The 27,512-nt window shown below is 40.1% G+C and overlaps 1 protein-coding gene across 1 annotated transcript in view; it reads right to left on the bottom strand.

The window, feature by feature from the left end:
* Positions 1–27,512, bottom strand: part of bmpr1ba (bone morphogenetic protein receptor, type IBa) — a 95,829-nt gene that overhangs the window by 28,359 nt on the left and 39,958 nt on the right. Inside the window, exon 3 of the mRNA XM_084728794.1 lies at positions 7,384–7,819. Coding sequence (XP_084584920.1) covers positions 7,384–7,489 — 106 coding nt within the window. The 5' untranslated portion in view covers positions 7,490–7,819. The remainder of the gene's footprint in view (positions 1–7,383; positions 7,820–27,512) is intronic.

The raw sequence follows: 27,512 nt of genomic DNA, 5'->3' as shown, positions 1-27,512 counted from the left end.
ATAACCTGCTCTATGTTGACGTGTTAGTTTGTGCATGTGAGTGTTTACAGAAGAACAGTCATTTTGGGCATCCCACTCACTCCACCATTTCACATCTTCTTCTTCCAACCTTTCCACCTCTTCTGTCTATATTGAATATACATATCTGCCAGTCTTGACTCTCAACACCAAGTCACACGCCAAAAAACAATGTGCAATCACCCTTCGCCATCCAAACAAATTGTTCCAGGGGCTGAAAATGGGTGGAGGGATGGGTATTAAAAGGAGGGGAGTGCGAGTGCATGGAAAACCCTAAGCCCTTATAGTCCCAGCGCACTGCGGCTGTGACAGCCAGCTCTGCTCTGCTCCGCTTCACCTGTTATCTGTCCATCACTGTATTGTGTTGTTGTACTGTGCTGAGAGCTCACACAATCAGAGTATCAGGACTGTGCTTACTATAACCACAACAACTTTACATTTAAGATCAAATTTTAAGTATGACTGCTCTTAAATCCCATTATGCCAAGTCCCCCAACTGCAACTGTACAATAGCTATAAACAAGCACAATAAAACTACTGCAAACCTCAGCTCCAGCACAGCTGGGTAGCTGGCAACAGGCAGAGGATGTAATTGTAATTTATGAGTTTTTCAAAGCTTTTTCCAAAACTTGAAGGGACCCTAATTTACTATTCTTATGTCTAAGTGAACAGGGTCAACAAGAATTTTTGAAATTAGTCTAATATTAAGGGAGACTGCTGCAGCCATCAGAAGTGAAGCTGAGCAGTAATGTAATTCTTAGAGGCAACTGTGCACCATCCAAGTCCACTAAGTGCTTGATTTTGCTACTGATGGGCTCAGATTTTTATTCTAAGTGTCTGACGACATTATGGAAAGGATTGCTACAGAGAAGACCTTGTTTTTAAAGAGTAAGATTTTGTTTAACCAGAAACAGCTGTGTTATTGCTCTCGTCAAACTCACCGGCCTCCATTTACAAAAACAGTAATTTTATCATTGTCATCTTCATCCAAACTCAAGAGAAACAAAATAAAACTAACCAAAAACAACAATCAACTACTCTTTGGTTTGGTCGAAATCCTTTGCTCCCTGTGTTAGAAATGAAAATACCAGGAGAGGAACAAGAAAGTCGGACATCAGAGACGCAGCAAAGAAAAACGATGTGTACAGCCATTTAACCCAGAGTTGGTATTTGTTGAAGCAGTGGAAAGACAAGCCAAGATGTTTTCTGTTGACTTCCAGAAAAGAGTCTGATTAGTATTTGCAAGAGCAAATACTCTTTTTTTACTCTTAAAAAAGGGTAGATTACTGTAGTATATCTTTCTATGATGTTGTCAGACTCTTAAAATAATAGTCTGAGCCAAAAAGTGGCAAAAACAAGCACGTTTAGCGGACGTACATCAATGGTGTGCAGTTACCCATAAGTATTACATGGGAAAATAGGATCCAGTTTTTTAAAATACAGAAGTTAAGATTTTTCAGCATTTGAACAGACTAGGGGTTCAAATGCTGGTCTCTGTAGCCAAAAAGACACATAATAAAAAGAAATGAATCTTTTTTGCTATTTTTGTTGCTAAGTTCAGTGCTTTCTCTATATGTTATGCTACAGACTCTTAAAAACATAGCTTATTCTTTGTATACAAAAAAAATACAACAACAAAAAAGCCTCACTCTTCCTCACTCACTAACTCACTCACACACACACACACACACACACACACACAGGCGGATAACTTCCCCTGCTCCAGCTGTGTCTTAAGAAGTCCGGGCCAGACCGGTAATCTGACTGGGATAGAAGTTACTGGATCTGTATCCATTACAGGATGTAATACCCTTCAGTCCCAAACTCTCCTCACTTCCCCTCACCTTCCACCTTTTAGAGGTCATTCCAAGATCACTTTTTTTCCCTCAAACACAAAGCATAAGAGCTGTGTCAAGCACGGCATATATCAGCGACTCATATTTATGTCATTGCTTTGTCACCGAACCCCTATATCCTCGACTCTTGCCACCGCATTAGCCTTTTGGGTCCTGCCTTGTTAACCCTCGCCCGTTCAGACTCCCTCAGGGAGCAGACTGTGGTTCGTGGCCCCTGGCTGTGTTGGAAAAAAAAAAAAAAGGTTTCAGACATCCCATGGAGAAAATAAAAAGGCTATATCTGAAGTACGAGTTTACTTCAGGACACCAACAATTTGTTCTTAACAACCTGCAGCAACACCTTACCTCTGTGTGTGAGCTTTACAGCCAGCGGATCAGTGGTTCTAATGAGGTATCGGTTTCCAGAGAGGGAGCTCAACACATCCTGTCAGGAAGCTTGGAGATGGAGCAGCAGAAAAAGTGCTACCAGTTTGGTACAGTGACTCAGTTCTCACGCCTTCTACTCCTCTTTTCTCAATACTCCTTTTCATTTTTTTTTTAGAAATATCTCAGTCAGCTTTTCATGAGGGTGATAGTTTTTTTCAATGACTTCCTGAGAGCTGAGTAACTGTGAATGAACTCAGCTGAATGAAGGTGACAAGATGCATAGATTTCAGTGTGGTTGACAACAGATGCAAATAATTGAGCATGCTGTGTCTACTACCTGTTCCTGTTATTGTGTGACTTTGGTGAATCCAAACTAATAATTAAAAACACTGAAGTCACATGATGACAAAAACAAACTAACCGGTCAATGCAGCAGTAGACCACTGTCTTTACTTTAGCTGGAAGCACCTGAGGCCGATGCTCTCCAACCGTAAAAACTGTGCCTCCTAGTTTTTTGTTTGCTGCTTCACAACTTCTCACTGCACTACATTTTACACTCATGTATGTCCACCTACACCAATGATCTTACTGTTGATCATACCCCATCTTTTTAAAGTTTATTATGTGTTCATTATTAGTCCTGTTTGAATAAATGTAATATTCGTTGCCTTCAGTCTGCCCTCATTTCTTGTCATGGCTTCAGAGCCGGGCCAACAAACTGGGGGCTCCTCCTGGATTTGAACGTGGGACCTCTCTCTTTGAAAAATAATCTAAATATAGTGCTGCTGACTAAGGCTGAATATGGTTTAAAAAAATACTGATACCAGTACCTTTAACGTTATACTGATACCAAACAAGTGCTTCGCTTCATATCCTTTTCTTCTGTTCTTCTTTATGAAGAAGGCTTACGGTGATTGGCTGTGAGAAAAAACACATTTTTTTGTGGCTCTGGGTACCAACAGGATTGAATGTAGGTATTGTTTAACTAGATAAGTTATAATACTACTTGCAGTAATATCACTACCTTAAAAGTATTGATCACTGATATCCAGCCCTACTGTTGACCCTGTCCACAACTGTACATTGCTTAACTTCCTACACTGGTGCTCCTACTTCTTTCCCAAACTGGAGACATGTTAACCACCATATACCGTAGGTAATACAATGATGATTGATAAGTGCCTCATACAAATCCACTTCAGATAATTCAAACTGTTCCTTTAAGAGTCTACATTTGGTCCCTTTCACACCATGGGAACACAGTTTTCAGTGTGAAGAAAACATTAACTTAGTGTAACCTGAAATCATAGAGCAGGTGTTCAGTGACACACACAGAGAAACGAATAAAACACACTGATTGCGCCAACAACTTTATGAAAACTAAAAACAGATCGCTATGAAATGTGAGTTCAAAAGTGGTACGACACATTCTCAGTATTCGCAGAACACAGTGTGGAAAGAGTGAAGCGTTTATTTTGGCTTAAAACTGGGTAGGTGTTTTATTCTGTTAGAACAAAAAACCTGAAATTGTGCAGAGAGCGACAGAGTCTCATTAGCGGGCAGTGACAAAAGCAAAGCAACTGGCAGAGCTTTGACTGTGAAAACTGATACAGCGGTGCTTATTTCCACCAAGGACAATGAAATGTAAGCTATCACGCTCACTCCTCACTTCCCAGAACTCACATTGGAGGCTGCAGCCTGGCGTAGGTGGAAGGTCACAGAAGATCTGTGCATGTGTGTGTGTGTGTGTGTGTGTGTGTGTGATTTATAAAGTGTGCATAAGTGTGAGCGTTCCTATCCTCTCATTTCTCCTTGAAGAATAACGAACACATCGTCCTTTATTTGTTTACTGCAGAGACAATGTCCTAGACGTGCTGTGAGGCAAACTGTGACCTTCATGCAGACACAACACTGAAGTTGTCTGCTGCCTGTCTAAAACCTGTAATGACTCCACTTCACCTGTGGCTATAGGACCAGGAAACAAAAGCTGATCGTGTCTAGACTTCCAGTCAGTCCACCAACCATCCATGTGCTGTTTTAGAGCAAGAACGCAGCCAGAAAAATGCAAACCGAGAAAGACAAAGTGAGGTCTGATAAATAAAATCCTCTCTCTACCTGCTCCATCTTTTTTGCATACTGTTTTTTTACAAAACAAATATTTGCCTGTTGAGTCACGGGTAAATCTATTGCCAGGACAATAAATCATCTGTGTGTCAACCAATGAATGAGCCTGTTGCTGGTCCAATCAATCATCTATGTGTCAACCAATGAATGAGGCTGTTACTAACAGGCCTCGGGGGGAAATGCTATTTGAATACAGTTTTAAGTGTTTGGAAATGCTTGAGCACAACCGATTCAACTCGAGCAACCACATAGGATTTAGAGTGAGAAATAAAATGACACACACAAGCCGTTTGTTTTTCAAATTTACGATCGGGGCATTTTGCTGAGGCCGAGCTCGGCCAGTTAATATCGAAAAAGAAAGCATCTAAGCTTTTGAGTGTACAGTCTAAACCTAGCATGAATGGCTGGATCCATTCATGGTCAGTGTGTGAAAACATGGTCAGGGTAGTTACTGACAGTGTCTGTGATGTGAATTCCTGGATTTTAAATGCTCATCTGTAATTTTCTGCAGTGGTCTAAGTAATATTTGTTGTTAAAGTGTTCTGAATTGAAAGATCATGTGACATGGTTAAGTTTGGTTCATTTACAAGAGTACTACTTTTAATAATAAAAGTAGTAGTAATACTTTTCACTCATATCTTGGGATGTTTGATTGGCAATTTCTAAGTCTGTGCCACTTTTTAATAGTAAAATTCAAGCAGTTTCAGACACTATTTATTGTTTCTTTATATGCAATTGCAAATTCCTTTAAACCCACAGCAAACAATGTATATTGTCAATTTGCTCATTTTACCAGCTGTTCATATTAAGTTTAACTATCAGTTTAGGTCATGATTATTTAATTCTTGATAATTTCCCATTAAAGGGATCAACAGAAGACTTGAAATATGATGGGACTGTTTCTTTCAAATGTTAATAAGTTAATAAATGTTCATGAGTGACAAACACCAGATTATGTTGAAAATCAAGCAATTTTCAAGGAGAATGTTCAAAAGCATTTCAGCATATTCCTAACCTTGAAAATGAAAGCATTTTCCAAACTTTCAAGACTTTGTATGAACCCCGCTGAAGAAATGTATCCTCAGATAAATAAATGAATAATTTTGTTGAGGATTCAGTTCTCATCTGGTGGATATGAGAAGCAGAGAATTTGTTTCACTAACCTATAGGTGGCACGCTACTATTAAATTAGTATGTAAATGGACTGAAACGTTACATCCCAACACCTGACACCAAATCTAAAACACTGCCCTTTGGTAGATTTGGAGATTTGATATATGCCCCATACATAGCATTTGCAACAATAAAATGTGTAAGAGAAAATTAAATCATAAATAAAACATAATATGAACCTGACATTAAACTTAAGACATAGTTTCGATGACCTTCTGGAATCTAACACAAACAAGAAAAAAGACTTGGTAGAGGTCCAACTTTATGTCAGATTCCACATATGTCTTCTTCTCTGGCAGCTGTTCTGCAGCCTCTGAGACAGAGCAGTCAGTGTTACCATGACTCTAAAACACTCAGGCAATTTTTCTGTTTGTGTCCATGTGTACTCGTGTGTTCAGTGCAGACACTTAAAATGTTCATGGCATTCAATAGAAGGAGAGTTACTCCTCCAAAGGCTGCGCTTTATAATGACTAAACAGCAACAACACAGAGTAAATCAAAAGAAAAGGGTGACACAGCATGGACTCTCCATAGGAAAGCCGACTCAACCGGTGACAATGACAGGAAAGATGGACGAGAAAGAGGGGATGACATGCACCCAGAGGTCGCAGGGCAACCTCAGCACATAGCAAACTGAGTATGAGCTATGAGCCTCTGCTGGCTTGACTTCAGGACTCACAGCTGAAACAATCTTCAATGACTTTAATCAGACCAACAATAAAGAAAGAAAAGAAAACACAGTTTAAGCCTGTGCTCTGGACAACTCAACAGCACGCATTTAAACTCCTTCAGCGATGCCTTTTTTGAATCAGTGATTGCAAAGTTAAACCGCCGAGCTGCTGTGCCGTGGTCGAACGTGTGGAAAAAACAACAGAGTCAAACCTTAATGACACACATCACGGCACTAAACATAACAGGACCATTAAATCTGACACGTTCGCTCTCCAACACCTCGCCAATCACACTCCAGATACCAAACATGGTCACAGACAAAAGCGGCTGATGCGGCTAACGGTAACAATGTGGGTCCATGACAATATATCTCTGTGTGTGTTTGAAGACAAGAGCAAACGCGCTGTGATGTGAAGACGCTGGAACTGAACGTCAGAGCAGCTACAGAGCATGAAATTGACAAAGTGATCAGATAATACCCACTCTTCAACTCTTAATAACCTGACTTATATTTGTATAGTCAGTGGAAAAGTTTACATGTGATCCTCAAGAGGTTGTTTTTGATTTACAATATGATATAAATTATCTATTTGCTCTATAATAGTGTTTTCAAAATGATTTGTTGGCTCATATTCACTAACAAAAAGACGAAACACAGAGCTGCATCTACCAAAACTGGAAAATAAAATAAAAAAAAATATGTAAAACCATCTTCGCTGTGACTTTTCTGAGCCATTCGCTCAGAGAAATCCCACACATACTGCTGTGATTAACTTTGCATGTAACATTACACAGGAATGATTCCCTAATGTACAACATGCATATCTTATGTTTAGGACCATGTCTACATCAGTTGCTACATATTTGGAGCTGAAACTGGCTGTCATTGCAAGTTGCCTACAGACAGCCGACACTGCAGAGCAGAGCACAGATTTATGCTCCAACTTTTCAAAGTAACACACAAACATATTCAAAAAGTGAGATTCAAGATGTGAAACACAGAGTAGAGAATAGAGAGTAGAGAGAAAAACACCACCACAGTTTGCAGTAAATAGAAGAGAACTCCCAACTAAGCAGCAAAAGTTTTAAAAGAAACTCTTACCAGTTGGATCAGAGCAACTTCAGAGCAAAGTTTAGTAAAAACAGTGCCAGAGTTGAGTTTGCAGTGACTTACCGTGTGCTTGTGCATGAAGAGAGAACAGTCCAAGCCACAGCAGAGGACTACGGCTCCAGAGACAGAGAGAGACACAGCGCTTCAGCCTTCCTCCCTGCACTGGCATGGTAGAGTCTGCTGCTCCGCTCCTCTCCGCTCCCCTCTTCAGTACACTCCACACGACAGGATCCGTCACTCACACACTGCCTCTCCCTCCAAGTGTGTGTGTGTGTGTGTGTGTGTGTCTGTGTGTGTGTGTGTGCAAGAGAGAGAGAGTGAGAGAGAGAGACAGCAGGAGGAGGTGGGGAGCGGGGTGTACCGGGCATGCACCGCTCCTGTATGTGTGTGCGTGTCCACCACAACGTGAGAAAGTCCACACCACACAGAACACAGCAGCGGCGGCAGCAGCAGTTGCAGTTGATTGTTCCTCCAACCCGGTCTGACAGTAGTAGCCCAGCTGAGAGAGGGCGAGAGGAGAGAGAGAGAGAGAGGGAGAGGGGCAAAAAGGGGGAGTTTACTTCACTTGCCTAGTAGGGAGGGCTGACCCACTCACACACACACATATACACACACACACACACAGGGAGGGAGGACACGGGTGGAAAGAAAACGGGGGCAGGGAGCAGACAGGAGCAAGATGGGGTTTAGTCAAAAGGAGGAGGAGGGTGAGGAGGATATTGAAAACAAGCAGAAGGATCTGAGGGATTCAGCGCCTTTAACAACTTACAGATAACTGTTTCCACTTTTCATTTTCTGCAGGAATTCTTCCAACAAGGGCAAAGTACAATGAATTGTTGAATAAAGCTTTTTAGATCCCAGATTTTTCCCCTTGGAGGAGCAAAACTTAAATTTAGGATCCCAAATTCTACTATGCCTCGATCACACTTCAGGTCTTTCACTGTCATCAGACGGTTGTACTGTTCACTTTACATAACTTTGTGTCTTGTAATGAGGAATCTTGAGGTTGTTGTTTGCACACTACATGACTGATCAGAGACTCGGGCTCCCTAAACTGCTCTTCTTCCTCAGTGTCTGCCTGTGGCTCACTGCATGGCTCTCAGACCTGTCCCAGACACAACCAGATATTAAATCTGCTTAATATCTTTCAGGCATCTGCAAGGCATCTGTATATTCTCCGACTGCACCTTTCAACAGTTTGTGTGTCGTTCTGCGAGCTGATCTGTGGGCTTTTTTTGCCAATCTACAAAAACTGTACGAAAGTGGCAACTGTTGTTTAATTTTAGTTATTTATAATTATCACAAATACCAGTGAACATTTATTGGGTGTCATTTTGGGTAATAAATCTTATATTACATATTTTTGTCACAAGTGTTTGATTGGCACATTTGAGGAATCATTGCAATATCAGCCAATATTGATTTTTTTTTTTACTCTTTAATATCATTATTACTATTGGTATCAGCCCCATAAATCCACTATCGGTCAGCCCTAGTGTGAACTCGGCATCAACTGACCAACAGCCTGCGCAAAGTGTCAGTCTGCCAAACATGCTCAAATTATATCATTTGTGATTTTTACCTCACAAAAAATAAAACAGCCTGAAAAGCAATTTATGTTAGAATTTTTTTATTAGATTGTTTGCTAGAAATATCTCGCAGGACAAACTGAACCTTATGATGGCCAATTTTGGCCCATGCACCCCACTTTGGGTAGCCCTGCTCTATAGATAATGTTTTAAACATTAAAAAGACAACAGTCATCTTTACATTATTACACTGTGCCCTCATTTGTGTATGCAAATCCTAATGGTAGATATTTGACCAGTATATGTTCAGCACTGTGAACACTGTAAAAAAAAAAAAAAAAAAAACTACCCTGTGCAAGTCCTCACCAGCAGCCCAAGTGGCAAAAGTAGTTACAAGCAAGGGGCTACTTCAAGTGTGCTAAAACAGAGTGGATGTCAGTTGTTCGAGGAGGTCAGGTTTGTAGTGTGCTCGACATGTCCTCATGTCTGCAGACTGGAGCAGGCCTATTATGCAAAACAATGTTTCAAGTAAAACTGAACCAAAGTTTGACTGCTTGTTCTCTCCACAGGCTGTGTTGGGATTATCAGTCAAAAGCATTTTTTATTACCCTGTTATTACCTACTACCAGGATTTGTTCTAGGACATGAGATAATGGTAATTTTGAGAAAACACAATTAATTAATGTGAAAATAAGACACCTGGACTCCAGGAAACCCCTGACAAAACATCTCTTCACACACTGGTCTGCTATTAACAAATCAGGTAGCTGGCAGAGACACTTTAAAGGGGCTGTTAGAGATTACATCACCCTTGCCTGGAGCTTTTATACTAATAAATAAATGGGTTTAGACACTCTAATAGACCATTTCCTTTGCAGAGCTATCCTGTTGCCTGTGAGGCATTTACTGTAGACAAAACTTTGTGTGTATGTGTGTGCGTGTGTGTGTGTGTGCAGAGAAAACTTTGCTTTTAGCAAAAAGCATTACAGACCTGAAACAGCTCTAAATGAGCAGCTACATTTTTCTCCCCTGACACAAAATGGTGATTTCTAAGTTTTGAGGTTAAATAGATGGGGCAAACAGTTTTTGTTTTCATGTTAATCTGTCTCGTTTGTAGCCGCCGCTGTTCTTTGCTCTTCTTTTCTTTCTCACACTCGTTCATGTTGTTCATTAGTGACAAACAATAGGCGGCCTGGCTCCCTCGCTCCTCGATGAGAGGAAAAATCACTTCATAAATAAACAGTCCTGCCCTGGTCTTGCCCTATTCTTCTTCTGTCTGCCCTCATCCCGTCCCCTCTGAAGCCCCTTTCCCACACCAACCTGAACATACAGTAACTCATGTTCCTATCAGTTCTGTGTTTTCAGAGCAAGATGTACGGGAGGTTTCTCAGCTAATGAGCTCATGATGAGCTGGGCTGCACAAACAAGGATTATTTTTTAAACCATTATATCATGGTTTAATGATAATGATTTGTGTGTGTGTGTGTGTGTGTGTGTGTGTGTGTGTGTGTGTGTGTGTGTGTTTACTTTAAAGCTAGCTATCAAATAATGCAAAACTTCATGTTTTGGGCAAAGAACATAATGTTTTGTTACATTTTTTTTAAGTTAGCTAGTGAACGATAGAGACAGATATCTGAAAACCACAGCCACCAGAGGGGAACAGAATCAGCATCACAATATGCAACCAAGGGCTATAACACTGACAAAATGACTGTAGCTGGCTAAAAACACTGGATTTCTGAATTGGCTGAGTATCACAGTGTCCCCTCTCCTTCACTTGCTTTCTGTGAGAAATGATCCCACTAGCATTTTATACAGAATATAGAGCAGCTGAAAGTTAATGGTTTCCTCCCTCTTTCATGCTTACTAGGTCTCAACAGTATGCAAATTTATATGTTATTTTATATTTTATTTATTTATTAGTTTATTTATTTATTCATTAATTCGTCCATTTTTATTTGGGTAATTTCAGCAATAAATTTGCACTTACTGCAGAGCTCTAATTCATTTGAAATCAAGATATACTCATTTTAACCTAGTTTAGCTAAACTCAGATCAGAACTACTCTTAAATTAAATGACTTTTTGTTGGTGCACCTGAGCCTAAGAAGTTTTGAAATATTATGCATGTTGATTTTGCCACCACAGCAACTCAATCTCTTGTTTGCATGACCATGAATTTGTGATTTGTATCGAGCACTGCATCTCCTTTTAGGGATGTTTTGGTGATACTTATCATGTTGGACATACAACCAGATGCATAAACAGTGAAATGATGTATAATCCATAAATTAGCAGCTGTCTCCAAACTTCAGAACTCTTTGATACTGTGGCCGTATTTTTTCAACTTGCTATAGCTGTTCTGCCACCTGTGGTGAGAAGGAAAACATCTAATGTGGTGAAAATGTTGTATAAGAAAAGACTTTACAGCAAAATTCTCTGTTTAGTTGACTAACTGTACTGAATGTCCCTTTGAATGATGAAAAAATGACAGAAAGTTGTAAATCTGGAAGTTTCATGTCTTTACCCTTCTCCCTCCCAGATCACACTCAGCTATCTCCTTCATCATTCCTGCATCTGTTAAAATTTTTCGAACCTCACAAACTCAGCTGCGCTCCCCCTCCCCACCCCCCTGTTTGTCTCTCCTCCACTCCTCCTTCTCCTGCTCCCCTCCTCCAGTGAACCAGAATGTCATTTCAAGCATGTCTAACCACGGGAAGCCTTTTAAAAACTGTGACAGCATTTGCCCCCAATCCCCACTAGCTGTGTGGGTGTGTATGTGTCAGTGTGAGAGAGGAAGAGGGTGTGTGTGTCTGTTTGAAAGGCACCAAACTGCAATACCTAAAAGTAACTGTTTCAATCTGCATATGATATCCTGTTTTCCAGCAAATCACTACAGACAATCATTACTCTCTCTCTCTCACCCACACATACACACTCACACACACACTTGCTATTATTCCATAGTGTCACCCTCATGCTGGGCCTATGATAAATGGCAGAGACTGTCACAAGCGAAGGATGAGCAGTAAAACTGAAAGAGAAAGAAGAGAAAAGAAAAGGCTGCTGACAGGAAAAACAAAAGAGAAGATCAGAGAAGAATGATGGTTGTCTGTGGCGGTTTGAAGGAGCGATTTCTGAGGAACTGAGATAATAAATGGAGGGTGGTGACCTTTCGGGGAAAAGTGAAGTAGTTCAGAGAGAGAGGAGGGAAAATGTGTATGGAAAAAGGCAGACAGACTGATGGACAGTAGGGCTCAAAATGCACCAAATTTCTAGTTTAGGCCAAAAAATAAAGTTGCTCAGACATTTGAACCTTAAACAGAAAGCACTGTTTTCTTTCTGTTTTTCATATGCTAATGCTATCCAAGCCCCCTTTACAGATTCAGAGGATGCGTCTCAGCCAGTGGTGGGGGTCAATATGCTGTCTATTAAGCTTTCACTCTCACATCATTTCTGACAGGCTGTCATAACACAACAACTTCACATGTCAGCAGCCTTCAGCGTCAACACTTTAAACAGAGTTTGCTTTCAGAATGCTGAGTGTCGCCAAGGGTGCAGAAATATACAAATACATTTACTCTCTGATCTCTTAGATGAGGATACAAATGAAACATCCAACCATTTGCTCAACATTCCTCCATCGCTGCCCAGGGAAAACCACGTATCTGCAAACGTGGGGATTTTGAATTTTTAAAGTCCCTCCCACTGTTTTCCTGCCTACAGATGTTTGAGCTTCACTGTGCACAGTGGTGTATGTGTAGAGTTTTAAATTATTGATTTGTGACAACACAACTAGGTTGGAATTCAATCCAGGTCCAATTTTAAAATACCTCAAGTGACATCACTTGAGGCCCACTGGTTGAAGACTTCAAGTTTGAAAATGAAAAAAGCCTTGGAGTGTGAATTTAGATAGAAGGGAATTTACCGGACCTGTGTAGCTCAGTCCTTATCTCTGCTTGCAGCTAGTGGCTCGAGGCTACATTAGCTGCTAATTGCTTAACACATCTGCTCCTGTGACTTAACTAAGTCCCCCAAAAGTGTGCCAGGCTTTGAAACAAATTTTTGACATAGTGACCAAACCATGTAATGACAATGTCACATGATGCATAATGGCCTCAGAAGACTTTTTCCCAGCACTTACATTTTGAAAGAAGTAGGGGTGTGAATCTGTGTACCTCCCAATGCAATTTAATTATAATTCAGAGGGCAACAATTCAATGACAAAACAATTCCTGATTAGATTGGATTTAGCAGCAACTGCTCACGTTTAGTTATCCTCACCAAAATACAAGAAGTACCATCATTTAGACATACATGATGCACATGTTACATTTTGGGGTGGGAATCTTTTTGTTTGCCTTTTTAATTTTAAAGAATTAACTGCATTAATTAATTAATTAATCATTCTGAAAGCATCATACAGTCTCCTGCCTGTATGAGAATGACAAAATGAAGGAGAGGCAGAGTGTTTTGCTGTGTGTGTTGTTATTAACATTGTGTGTCCAGCAGTGGAGAACAGCCTCTCTGCTGCACTGTTAGGTCTGAGGAAAGACCTTGGTGTCCAACATTCAGAGCTGGTGCAGAGTTTTAGACATGAAGAGAATGAGCAAAGAGTGATTTTCTCCACCACAGCCGTGTTTCAAGTTTTGTAATGCCGTGGTGTGCGTTGCTCAGCTGCTCTTGTTTGTTACAGCTGAGCACTGCTCTGCTCCTCACGTCTTAATGTCTCTGGGTGACGGCAAAAAGTATTGCAATACACTTCACATTCATCTCACACAATTATTTAGGCAATAAATCAAAACATGATTGCACCCACTGCCTTTTGGAGGATGAAGTGCGTCTCTCCTTGTTAACTGCTGATAACTCTCATGTGTGCACGTCCAGGTGCTGAGTTCCACCTTTTTCACTCCATCAACATCATTTTTATTAACATTTAGAAAATCGATTTTTGACTTTAATGAATCGATTCAGAATCTGCCACATCTGCATTGTGATGCATCTAAGAACTATTTCCCTCACCCCTAGAAAAAAGCTGCTGTTAAACAGTGAATAGCTTTTTCTGAGCACCGCAACCCTAACAAAACGGTTCATGTCAGGATTTGATCTAATTTGTCCAACAACATTTGGTCTAAAAGAGCTGCAAGACTAAATCGTTTTATCCCCATTCAAGTTAGCAGAGGACTAAAGTGGAGGTCAGCTGGCTAACATAACCTAAAGTTCCTAGTGCATATGTGGAAGAACCTGGTAATTCTACAGCCAGAAGTCAGCTTCATGTGCCACCTAGAAACTTGGAGGCTCACCTCGAATGCTGTATCCAGCTCTCTTTGATACGCCCATGGACTAAACTGATGAGGGTAGAGCTGCATTATTGGTAATGTAGGTTTTGACAAGGAAAGGGAATGTGTGGAATTAAAAAAAAGACAATATCTCCGTTAATGCTGCATTGAGTTTGATATTCTACTCTTATGAGAAGAAAATTTGAATGCAAATTGTTGTCAGAGGTCAGTGATTCTACAATACTGAGGACTTTTTCTGCTGTCAACTGAAACTGCTGTTTTTGCAAAAACTCAGCTATTCAAGATGTAGCAAATAATGCACACTGAAAGCATTGTGTTTTTTGGGAATACCACAAATTCAACCAAACACTATTAAAAACAAAAATGTATTTGTGGCTTCACATACAGACATTTTTGTTATTCAAATACAATGTCTCTGCTTTGGGATCTCCATCCATGCCGGGGGATTGAAAGACCACCTTACCTTTTCCTGGTTCAATTTCTAGAAGCATTTATCCCTTTATTTGATGTGTGAACTGACTAACAGACAGGGGATTAAGTACATTTTAGAGAAACACCTCTGTGGCACAGCAGCACATCTGCTAATCCCCATCCATTCACTTCAGCATGTCTTTAAACTAACAAGCAGTTTAACATAATCTGCTTTAAGCCTGTCCATTCACTCCTATTCACTGGTGCATTTACATAGCAATCCTTTCTGCCTGAATGGTCCATGGACAGAGAGAGACACACAAAGAGAGAAGGACAGACCATATCTATGGCAGTGTGTGGAGGTGGAAATGTAGGAGAGTTGTGTGTGAGGGTATAGCTCCTCTTCCTGTTACAGTCCATTTGTACTTCTTTTTTGGTCCAGAAGTAGCCACAGATAAGCCGAAAATAGAAAAGACTTTATAAAACAGACTACAAATATCCAGCAAAAATTGTCCTGCAAAAAATGTAAATGGTGGAAAGCTGCTTGAGCTTGAAGGAGATGGTATAAAAGATTTATTGACGGAGTCAAGCAGGGAGTGCATGAAAAACTGATGGAATGTGTAAGGGGTGGAGAAAAAGCGCGTGATGATGAAGAATGGAGTAAAAAGACTGCATATGCACAGTGTTAAACCTTTTCACCCTGAGCTGCAAATAACAACTTAAGCATCGAGTCCTGTGACACTTCCAGCTGTTCCGGTCACAAACACACCCACCACGACTCCTCCAACAAGCTGGGGAAGTGATGAGCAAAACGAGGGATAACACACAGAGTGAGGACAGGCGTGACGATGAAGCGGTGACAGAGAAGAAGCCTCTCAGGTCCACCTCTGACTTCAACACTGATTTGTTCTTGACTGACCTCTCACCTTTGGAGAAAATGTCTCCCCACAACTGAGAGAAATCCTGGCTGTCTCCTAGACATATCAGGATGAAAATCAACAGCAAGTCAAACGATGACTCATAAAACACATGAAAGATGGAAGAATAAAAGGAAGAAAGAGATAAAACACTCAGTATCTACTAAATGTCTTATCGTTCTCCTTTGTTCCTTAGTTCTTTAATCTCATTCTTACTGACTGAACTTTTACTGGCTTTGGCCTGGCTTGCTGAACTGTCATCTGTATTAAAGTTAAAGTTACTATGATTTTCCTTGAAAAAAAAAGATGCCGTATTATTTTTTAAAGCACAATAAGTAAATATGTATTTCCTGTATTATTGACCCCACAAATGGTTATATATCTGTGATGTGACACCCAAGATATTTGGACAATGCGGATTAAAATAATATCAAACTGAAGCTGACACTTGGTGGTGGTCCAACATCCTAGACCCCTACAGAGGTGTCACAATTTCAGTTCTAAATCGAGAATTAATCAAAATGAGCTAAATTGAAAACGGATCAAAATCAAAAGCAGTATTTCTTTTTCTCTCTACTCCTGCATACTCGTGTGCATCCAGCCTGTGTCCGAAGAAAAAACACTTCAAAGACAACACAGCATAGTTTACCAGTAACCTGCAGCTGCACTTTTTAAAATCTTTTTAAAGAAGAATTGAAATTTTTTTTTGACAGGTGTCAGGACATAAAACTAGTAATCGCTTGATCTTTAGAAATCAAGACTCTATATAAATTGACGTAGCTGTCACTTCTCTCACCTCATCTGAATTGGCACGTGCACATAAATCATCCATCTGCTGCCTACAAAATGATTTTCTGCAGGGCAGGCTGTGTGTCCAGCCTGTATGTATAAGAGTGTTGGTATGAAGGGGAGACAATATGTAGGTTATACTATCAAGGTGCAACAAGAGTAGACAGGCTGGTTGAGCAAACAATCATAAATATGCACAAAAAATATTAGGCTGATGGGTCCAGTTGTATGTGAGATCAGAACAGTCACACACATGGACACACAACCAAATGTATGATCCCCTCCAGGCTTACACCTGGTGAAGATAAAAATGTGTTCCTGTTTGAATAATTAAAGTCCCCCATGCGCTCGCACACATGAAAATGGCTTTCAAGGCCTCCTAAAAACTAATAACCTAAACACACTGCTATAAAAATAACAAAAAAAGATACATCTTTCTTTTATTTCCCTTTTCCTTCAGTCATTTTTTTGTTTCTTTGTTCCCCTATGGCTTATGAACATACACATATACACATACAGCCACATATAGACATACATCACCTCGTTAAAGAAGTGTAATACAGAGAAAACTGAAAAACCAATGAAACATGAGCTATCATTTGAAGTTACTGAGACTAATACAACATGCACACACACATGCGCACACACACACAGACACAGGGGTAGGTGTCAAACCATTTAAACTTAATGAAGGCCTAATGATAGACTGGGAACGGCTTTTACAGCTTGTTATTGTCATTGTGAAACCACTCACTGTATCACTTTACAACCCCCATAAAATCATTGACAGGGATAGGTGTGGTTGGGGAGAGGTACAACAAAACTGAGAATGAATGACAGAAATCCACCTCTGTAATCATGATATCATAAATATTTCAATTATTCTTAATTGCTTTACTGTATATCCAAAATGAATGATGAGTTGCCCCTCGAGCCAAATTCGGTGTTCTCTATAGGATTTCAGTGGGATCGGTGTCCTATTACTTTGCTCTAAGCCACACAGAGGAAAAAAATAAAACCACAAATTAAAGGCTCGAATTTACTTTGAGTATTTGTCGTGTCATGAAAAGAATTATGAGGTGGCATATCACATCAACAGAAAGTGACCCCACACACACACAACACTCTTTTTGAGTCTGGAAGAAGCCAAATCATCTTGCCTCTTCTGAAGAACAGGGGTTAAAATTGTTAAAGACGGAAGTGATCGGCCAAAAGGGAGGAATGTTAAAAATGTCCTGTTAAGGTAACAGAGACGTCACCAGAAGACAGAGGAGTTGTGTGGTGGCTCCTTCCTGAGTGGGAGCTGAAAGGGAGAGAAGCAGAGATGTCCCACCGGCTCTGTGGGATCCCTGCCTGCCTACTTTTCTGATTCATAAATCTGTGACAGCTTACCAAATAACTGAGGATCACGATCTGCAGCCACCCACCAACATTTTATTTTGTCCCTCCCCCCCCGCAATGATTGGCCCCCGCCTGTGTTTCCATCTGTCACACAAAATATCTGAAGCAGCTCCGACTAGAGGTTGCTGTAACTTGAGGGAATTGTGTTTATCTGGTTTTATGTCAGGCACAATATCTGTATCTGTTGATCAGACTCTTAACAAAATCTCTAAGGTGAATCTCAGTGCTTTTTTGAATGGGAAACCCTATACTGCATCTTGCAAATCCATCATTCTTAACTGCTCCTGCTTGTTTTTATATTTGTTTTACTTTTACTAGCAAATTATAATTAAGGAAAACAGCCTAGGAAATGAGAAGTAACATTACATCTTATTGACAATGCACTTTGAGTACGCGGTTATATGCCTCTGCCATCCAGTTGTAGTTTACACCCAGAAATGTCCTGAGCACAGCAAAATGAGAAATTAAGAAAATATAGGCAGAGGGCAAGGTTTGTGCAGATAACACACACCCTCGCACACTTCTGGTGCATGTTATTTTTGTATAAATTGTTTTTAAGTGAAATCCCGCATGCCTTAAACCTCTTAAAATGGCGTCTTTAGCACAGACATGTTATACATGTTACAACTATCAATCTATATTGAAAACGTGGGGTTTGAAATGTGGATCAAACACTCCATGAACTGCTATCAAACAACAGGAAGTGGTAAATGAAGACACTTAAGAGCAGCATCAAAAAGTTCAACAGGAGTTCAATCGGCTGCAGAGGAGGCACATGCCTGTCATGAGGTGAAATAATTGCAGCAGCGTTGTTTCTGCTGAGGTGTCACTGGGACAGTTTGGGGCAACAGCCTTTCAAACACAGTCATCTAGCAGCTACACATTAGCTATCATATGGCGGAATAACTGTGCGTTAAGAAGTGGAGCTAATAACCTAAATCACTCAAGGTGTTCTTCTGTTATATCTGGTGCAACACTTCACGTGATGCCATATGACACTGATTTACAAGCATGAGGTTCTGCTAATTCTAATTAACCATTTAACTCTGTTTTGCCCTGAATAGGTGGGGAGGACCACCTAAAGCGGGAGCTTACGCTAATAAAAGAGCTACACATGTTCCTATGGCCAATGACAACTGTTCCTACAGCCAAGAATAGCGTAGCCTAATAAAACCGTTCTGTCTCGATTGTGCTCCTATTCACTGCCGCTTGCTCCGGCTCTTTCTCTGTCTCACACACACTCACACCTGCCAAACACAATGCCTCTTTCAACTGATTTATAATTCCTACATACGCCTGCTGAGTGTTGTGTGTTTTGGAGATTTAGAAATATCATCACTTGAGCTTTTTATGGCTTCAGAAGTAAAACACCCAAGTTCTGAGCATATAAAAATATGTAATAAACTGACTGTGCAGGGTTTAACAGATCTGAAGCACCAGCAAATTATTCGTAAACATACACCGACTGATTATCAGAGAGATAACTAACTGAATTGAACGCATTAATCAAATTATCTGTGGACAGATAGAAGAGGACAGAGGATTAGAGAGAGGAAAGACAGAAAGAAGAGAAGAGGCCCTGTTATGGTGGCTGTTTAGGGCCAAACAGAGCAAGGTGACACCAGGGGCATGAGGCTGACCTACAAACCCCCGGTAACCCCCACACCTGCATGAACACATGGACACACACGGATACAAAGACACGTACACCAAGCCAGACACACAAACATGCATGCACACACACCCTCTTATTCACACATCATCGCCCACAACACCATCTCCTCTAGACCTGCCAAAAGGCCACCGTTTGACCAAGCGATAATACCATCTGTTAGGCAAAACACTGGTGCTTTGTAATTGTTCTTTCTCATAGACTTTACCAAACAATCAGAAACTTTCTGCCAGGGAATGAAAACGGCGTTTTACAGAAGACTTGAAAGCAGAGCTATGTGAGAGAGGTTAGGGGTGAGGGCCAGAACGGAGGGAGAGAAGAAGTGTGTGATTTGATTAAAACAGGCACTCTGGAGCAAAGACAGGAAGAGAAAAGAAAAAAAAGGCAAGAGAGAGAAAAGGGTAACAAGAGCAATGCAGTAACAATGTTAGTTACTGATGTCAGTATAATGAATCTAAATAAATAACAATGATGATAAAACAGTTTCTACAAACAAAATCCAATTATAAACCCTCAATTTCAAACCACCAATCACTTTTCTTTTGTGGTTTAGTTTTTATTAAGTTTAATTCATTCACTCAATTCTAAAATGAGCATGACAGATTCAAATTTATTTAATTTAATGTAATTTCTGGTTGCACTGATCTCTGAACATGAAGCGAGCCTGTGACCACCTCTGTCTTTCACGATGGGAGAATTAATGCACTTTGGTAACTAGTGTTGGTTGTGTTACAGTAAAGCGATTGCTTTTTGAAATGAATTTGAAATTCAATAATCACAGTAACTAGTGCCAGTATTTCTCCATTAATCTGCCTTCAAATACTGAGACATTTGCTCTTGGCTCGCCACAAGGTAAGGCACAGATTTGCAGAGGGAAAGTGCAGTTCATAAACATATTCATGTTCATATGTATATTCATCTGTTGCCCGATCTGACTGCTGACATTTCAGCACACGTTACTGTTCCTGCCAAGATTATAGTATATTTTTAATGTTGTGTTAGAGTATAAAGTTTGGGGAACTCTGAAACACTTAATTCTATACCTCCCTGTTTGTTGCATGTGGCTACGTTGTCACATACAGCTGTTATCTCATTGGTTGCAAAAGTCAGGGGCAAGTTGAAATAATTTTATATTTGAGCGCAGCACTCAATGGTAATTTTGAGTGGTGTGCCACAACAAGGGTAGGACTCTGACCTAGGAAAATGACCATGAGTTAAATCAGTTTGGTTCTTGACTGATACATGCTAGCTTGGCACAGGCGAAAGAGGTGAGTTGAGATAGCTTCCACCAAAAAAAAAAAAAAAAAGAAATACAACACAGACACAACGTTAGCAATGGCTACAGCTATACTATAAATGCAGTTGGGCATGTCCAGACCCCTCTTCACACAGGGGGAAAAAACTAATTTGTATTGTAAATGAATTGTATACTTATTTGTATTTATTCAAAGCAATCACAATTGTCTAGGTGCCAGGTGTGAATTTGCTAATTTCAGTGTGCTAGCTCGGAAATTGTTGTTGTTTCCAGTAGCTACAGGGACTTTTGAAAACACAGATAGTGGATGCTACCTAGCTGTAATTTGTAATTTGTAATGTGACTACTTTTCAATGAGTAATAAGTAATTGATTACAGTTTTCTAGTAACTTGCCAACATAGGAACATAGTGTCCTAGAGTATAGTCAGGTGCATCTTTGCTGACCTCTTGCACAATGTACAGCTTAAGTTTCTGATGCTAACAGAGGCGGACAGGAAGGAGGGACAACGGGACACAGGGAGGGAGGACAGAGCTGGGCAGGAGCTGAGCCCGATGGGGGAGGTGATGGGAGCAAAGCGGGGTGTCGGAAGGGTGGTGGGGGGGCATGAGGGTCTACTCGGGGTGAGTGGCGCAGTGGGATAAGAGCGTGGGGAGTTCATGCCCCCGCCAGGCCCTTTTCGCACTGCATAAACAAAGAGATTACAGTGAGAAGGGGCTCTATGCCGCTAACAAGCAATGGCACCATGCACACACATTTAAACACGGACACACACACACACACACACACACACACACACACACACACACACACGCATACACACACAGCCACATGCATATATTGCACACACATCCACAAGCAAATAAAGACATAAATGCACTCACAAACAAGGAAAAAACTCATGCAAACAAACGTGCACACGCAAACACAACATGAACACAATAAACTGACACAACTAACAAGAAGCATCACAACATAGTGGCGCCACCTGTCTCCTCTTCAGCAATTAATGAGCTCCCAGCTCTCGGGATGCTACAACGAGGTGGCAATTAGCAGGGAAAAGAAAGGGGGGAGTCATGAAATGAGGGAGAAAAACAGACGACAGGAGGGAGGTGAGGGGTTAGTAGAAGAGAGAGATGAATAAGAGAAAAGAGAGAGGATAACAGAAAAAATGAAAGAATGGATGAAGATAAATAAAGACCAAACAAAGACTAATGATTTAAAATCTAAAATTTGAACAGGATGCGGCCAAAAGAAATACCCAGAAAGCCCAGAACTCCCATTTACCTGAAAGAGGTTTGCATCACAACGTTGAAATATCTGTACAATTTTAGTACTACTTTGTTTTACTATCTCTTATAGAGCCTACTGTCGTTTGCTGCCATTACTTAATGTTGACATGTAGATATAAAAAGTAGTGCAAAAATGAGAAGCACATTTCTTTAGAAAAAACAAAAAAATGATGTGATTATTTTGCTGAATCACTGGAGGGTCGTGAGTCACTAACAGAACCGTTGCATAGGCCGTGCGAAGTGTGCGCCGGCACGAGCCCGCACACCTCTATAGGGCCTCGTGTTTGACACAAACGGGATGTAAATCAAAGCAAATATACCCCAGCCCCAGGGCATGCATAATAGACTACTTTATTGTGATAGTGGACCTTCCTAACTGAAATCGCTGTGAGCGAACTTGAGTGGATGGAGGGCGAAACACTGCTTCCTGGCGGGCAGCGATGGGAATGAGTGAGCAACCAAACAGCTGATTGCTTTGGGGGTTTTTAATGAGGATGTCCTAATCTGCTTCATGCAGATCAGCAAACAGGCTGAGCGACACTAGCCCTGGGTCTGTTTTAGCAAAATTTCGCACACTTGTTTCCCTTCCAGCTTATTTTATCTGGTCAAAATCGAAGCTCAAGTCCTTTGGAACAGGAAGGACAAGAGACTAATTAACAAGGTTGAGAAGCGGCACCTTTTTATAATCCACAGCAGTCTTATTATAGGAATTACCAGAGTTTTGGAAGGAGAACTGAGAGCTGCTGGGAATAACAAGTAATTAAACTGTCCTTCAATTATATAGAAACAAGACTGACTTAAGAAAATTATGTTAGTTATGAATAAACAGAAACTTAGTCCTCTGCAGACAGAGAAATCATAAGCTGCACTGCTGTGATTTTGCTCGTATTATATCTAGACAACAATTATTGCACCAATATTTTACACTAGTGAAACAGTAACAGTTACACAACAGGGAGGCAAGTTGTGTAAAAACATTGATTAAAAGGTAAAGTTGAAATTAGGGTTAAGTTTTTCCTAAAAGTGAAGCTGCACATCGTGTTAAAGCTCCTCAAGCAAAACAATTTCATTAGCATTCAGGAAGGTTTTAGTCATGGTTCAAATATGAGAAAGGGATTTCACTTGCATTATTAAGAGTTGAAAGGGAATAGAGCAGACCCATCTGCATGCACATCCTCACTGTCTAGAATGAAGTTAATCATTTTGAAATACCTTTTGCGCCAGACATTAGTGTTTTTAGTCAATGTGCTGAACATTTGGGGAGCTGTTAAGCTGACTGAAATAAGAAAAAAGTTTGAAATAAGATAGAAAAAAGGTGTGGTACAAGGCAAGAGAAATTGTGATTGGTCAGATGTGAAGTTAATTCTGACACACAGTCAGCATGTCCTCACATTATAGAGTGGCAATTCGTTTTTCATTTTGCCGGCCTGTATGTTTCCGTCTCCTGTTTGTCTTTACATTTCCATCCATCACGAGCTCTCTGACTCTGTCTCTTTCCTTCTGTCATTCAGTCATTCTTTGCTTCCTGTTTCTCTCTCTTCCACACACACATACACACTCACACAGACACATTCTTTTGTTTGCCACCTGATAACAGGCAGTCATTCATACCGCCTCTCGACCCCGCTGACCCCTGAACCCTGAGACCTAAATACGGAACGAGAACTGAGAGACTGGTCACGCATTTGCTGACAGCGACTGGCCATGCCGACACACACACACACAAAAACTACTGAGAAGGAAACACATACTACACTCTAATGCCCTTCTGCAGACCCTTCAGAAATGGAGGCAACTTCAAAAGTAAATCAACAAATGAGTGATATAATAAACACACTGAACTGTGGGTCTACATGTCTCCCACTGTACACTAATAAAGCTTTTAATTCAACAGGTCTTGACAGTTAACAGAACAGGATTCAACACAAGTCCATTATGTCGGATTTAGTTTCAATAAAGTTGCAGGTTTGGTTTTTACTTTAAATAATATTTGGTTTTGATAGGTATGAGAAGAAATGTGGGTTTTTTTATATTGTCAATAACCTTTGTGCTCACTGAGCGTCTGAGTTACAGAAGGAGAAAAGAAGTCAGTTATATCATCCTTTATTGATCTGATTAAGCCGTCCAAGTATTAGACACAGTGGGAAACCACTGTGCAACACCCAGGGACCAACTCTAGTTCTGAGCTAGTGTGTTGGTCAAGGGCATTGGCAGGAGACTTAACATACATGTTTCATGTTCATCTTTCTGTTTGCATTCAGACATACGGAGGCCTCAGCTGCAATGAAAAAAAACATTTGGTCATAATTTTGTGTTGTATGTAGGGTTCGGTCTTCAACAATGTTAAAGAACATCTTTTTCATTGCTAATTACCATTTGAACCCCAAATTGAACACTACGTTAACTGCTAACAGGTAAAATTTTACTAAAATTTATAAATGAATACAAAGCATTTAAATATACAGAATAAATTCACAGAATAAATAAAACCTGACTGAAATGCACAAATTATTAGTCAAGTAGCATTTACAGTATTTGTAGCAAATCAAATATATAGAAAGATCAAATGCCTAGAAAATTAATATTTGCTGCTGGCTGCACAAATGTTCATTATTTACTGTAAATTTTCATCTTTAAAATTCCCAGTTTTAAATTTCTCATATACCATTGTTCTGTCTTACATGGAGTTTGGAACTTGCTCAAAAAGAAAAGAAAATAATAACTGCAGTATTACTCAACCAAGAGAATTTGTACATTAAGCAGTGTTTGTTGTGATAAACTAGTGTATCTTTATACACGTCAAGTACAAGTACCGCTGATACACACACACACACACACACACACACACACACACACACACACACACACACACACACACACACACACACAGAGCTAAGCATGATGTAGACAGACACTCATTTGTGTGTCTCCACTATATCCAACCCCTACCATGTCCACAGACACACACACACACACACACACACACACACAGGGCAGGTGTGGGGTCAGTGTTAGGGTCAGTAGCCTCGGTCCAGCTCCCAAATATAGAGCACCCACTATCCGGGGATCCTTAAGTTCACTGCAGGTTCTCGTATGACCACCATGGACCCCTTTATGTAGTAAGAGAAACAGACATACCTAACCCACAAAACATGCATTCATTCATGCATACACTCACACACACCATGCTGCATACATACATGTATGTACATGATTGCATGTGGACAGAAAACTAGAAAACACACACACACACACACACACTACATTACACACTCTGTTACCCTAACACATCATTAAGATCTCTATCATCCTTCTATCTGACAACATGAATGCTCATTTCCTCTCTCGCCCACCCCCTCCAACCCTTCAACCCTTCACCCATACCAACGTTTCTTCATGTTTCTCTCCTTCTGTTTCTCCTTCTCTCTCTGTCAGAAGACACTATTTCACAGTGTCCATTCAGTGTGTAACAGAGGATCTTTTCTGTAGCTGAAACATAAGACTGATACTCTGACCCCTCAGGGTGACCTCTGCACTCTAAGCTAACGGCTCTGACACGTAGAAACATGCCTCTACACGTGTGTGTGTGTGTGTGTGTGTGTGTGTGTGTGTGTGTGTTGCACATGGAAGCTGCACACTGATTGTCTTTACCTCTTCTGGCTGTGCAATCAGCAGCGTGATGATGTGTCTGCACTGCCTCTGCAGATGTGCATGTATACTACACTCATAGATATAAAAGTGCTACACAAGAACCACAGAGTGTTCTTCAGGTTGTCATCCTTGGAAGAACCCTTTTAGGTTCCTGGAAAAACCTGAAAAAAAGAATTGCACCAAGAACCTAACATAAAGAGTTATGCCTATAATCATCTGTGAAAGGTTTCACCAAGAACCCCCAACATGAGGTTCTACAGAGAACCCTTCTGTGATGTAATGGTTCCACACAGAACCCTCTCTGGGCGCTCTACCCAGTACACATTTCCACCTTCTACAGGTGCTAACAAGAACTCATCCAGGCAGTACTACTGAGAATTTTTTTTATATAGCAAGGGTTTTAACTAGAACCTACTCGAGGAGTTCTACCAAGAACCCTTTTATATTCCAATGGTTTTATCTAGAACAAACTCAGGGTGTTTAACTGAGAACCATTTTCACAACAGCTTTTTCTACGGCCCACTCAGAAGATTCTACCAAGAACCATTTTAAATTCCAAGAGTTTTATCTAAAACACACACAAAAGATTATTTTACAAAGAACCATTTCATATTCCAGGAGGTTCTAAAGAGTTCTAGCACACACTCAGGGGATTCTACAGAGAATACTTAAGCTAAAGAGAAATTAATTATATTATTATTAGCTTAAGATTTTATCTAGAGCCCACCAAGGGAGTTCTACCCTTTTATATTATGGTACAAAGATCCCATGATGAGATTTTTGAAAGGATTTCAACAATTCTTGAAGAACTTGTTCTTTCAGAAATGGTTATTTGGATGAATGGAACCATCTTTAGGCTTTCAGAACAAATGAGACTCAAAAGGACAATAGCTTTTGACTGGAGGTATATAAATTAATAATGCTAATATTAATGGATCATTTGTTTAGGCAAACTCAGACTGACTCACAATGCTAAGAGGGTGAAAAATACTTCAAATGGGAGCAAAGAATCCTGATGAAAAACAAATGATAGCAGAAAGCATCTGATCTGAACATCAATTGCATGTCTGTTTAACAAATGGCAGAGAGACAGCTTTTCAAGTCATGTGCTTGTGAATAACAGTCAGAGCAGCACTGCAGCTGTTGATTAGCACAGCATGCTTCAAAAAGAGGCCATTGTTTTATTGAAAATCATGCTGAATATTTCTGTAGCAGTCTGACTTTGCGTTATCAAAAACTACAAAAATGCTCCAAATCAAAAATATCAGAAATCGTGGTTGATCACAAACCACCATTTTTAGTCACTCAGTCTGGGATACACCCAGACAAGAGCACAAGGATTAATTTATAAACCTGGTTAAATCTCCAAACTTTTAAACTATCTTAAAATTAAAACAGATTAAATTCAAACCTCTGAAGACAATCGAGTCAATAGAGTAATTTTTTTTTACTCTTTTTGCCATGTAAAATAAAGGCATCTTAATTTTATACAAACCTTACAGTGTGCCTGGTTTAAATTTTGTTGCACCAATATCAGTTTAAAATGTGACTTAATATAGACTTTAAATTTACACTTGAGGACTAGTTTAACTTTTTGTGTTAAACTGAGCAAAATAAATCTCTGCTGAGCCATCATGAGTAGGCTAACCAGCTTTTGGGCTAACTAGCAAACAATGTGACATTTTGTTAACTTTTTAACCAGTTACCAAAAAGTACATTTTTTACTTTTTAAGCGAGCTAGCAAAGCACATAATGCCTATTGTTAAGGAATACAGATTTCTGCCTCTTTTATGTTTACTAAGTCCCAACAGCACTCATTTTTATTTTTATGTATTTATTTTATTTTTAGAAAGCAAGGATCTCCATATTGATTAAACTCTATTTAAGAGATTAATATTTATTTGTGCAACAGAGCTCTGCTTACATTTAAATCTGCATTTACTCATCTGAAACCTAGTTTTGCTAAACTCTGATTAT

The sequence above is a fragment of the Lutjanus erythropterus genome, chromosome 10 (assembly GCF_056507025.1).
Source record: "Lutjanus erythropterus isolate fLutEry1 chromosome 10, fLutEry1.hap2, whole genome shotgun sequence".
NCBI lineage: Eukaryota > Metazoa > Chordata > Actinopteri > Lutjaniformes > Lutjanidae > Lutjanus > Lutjanus erythropterus.
This window is presented reverse-complemented; position numbering and strand designations above follow the sequence as displayed.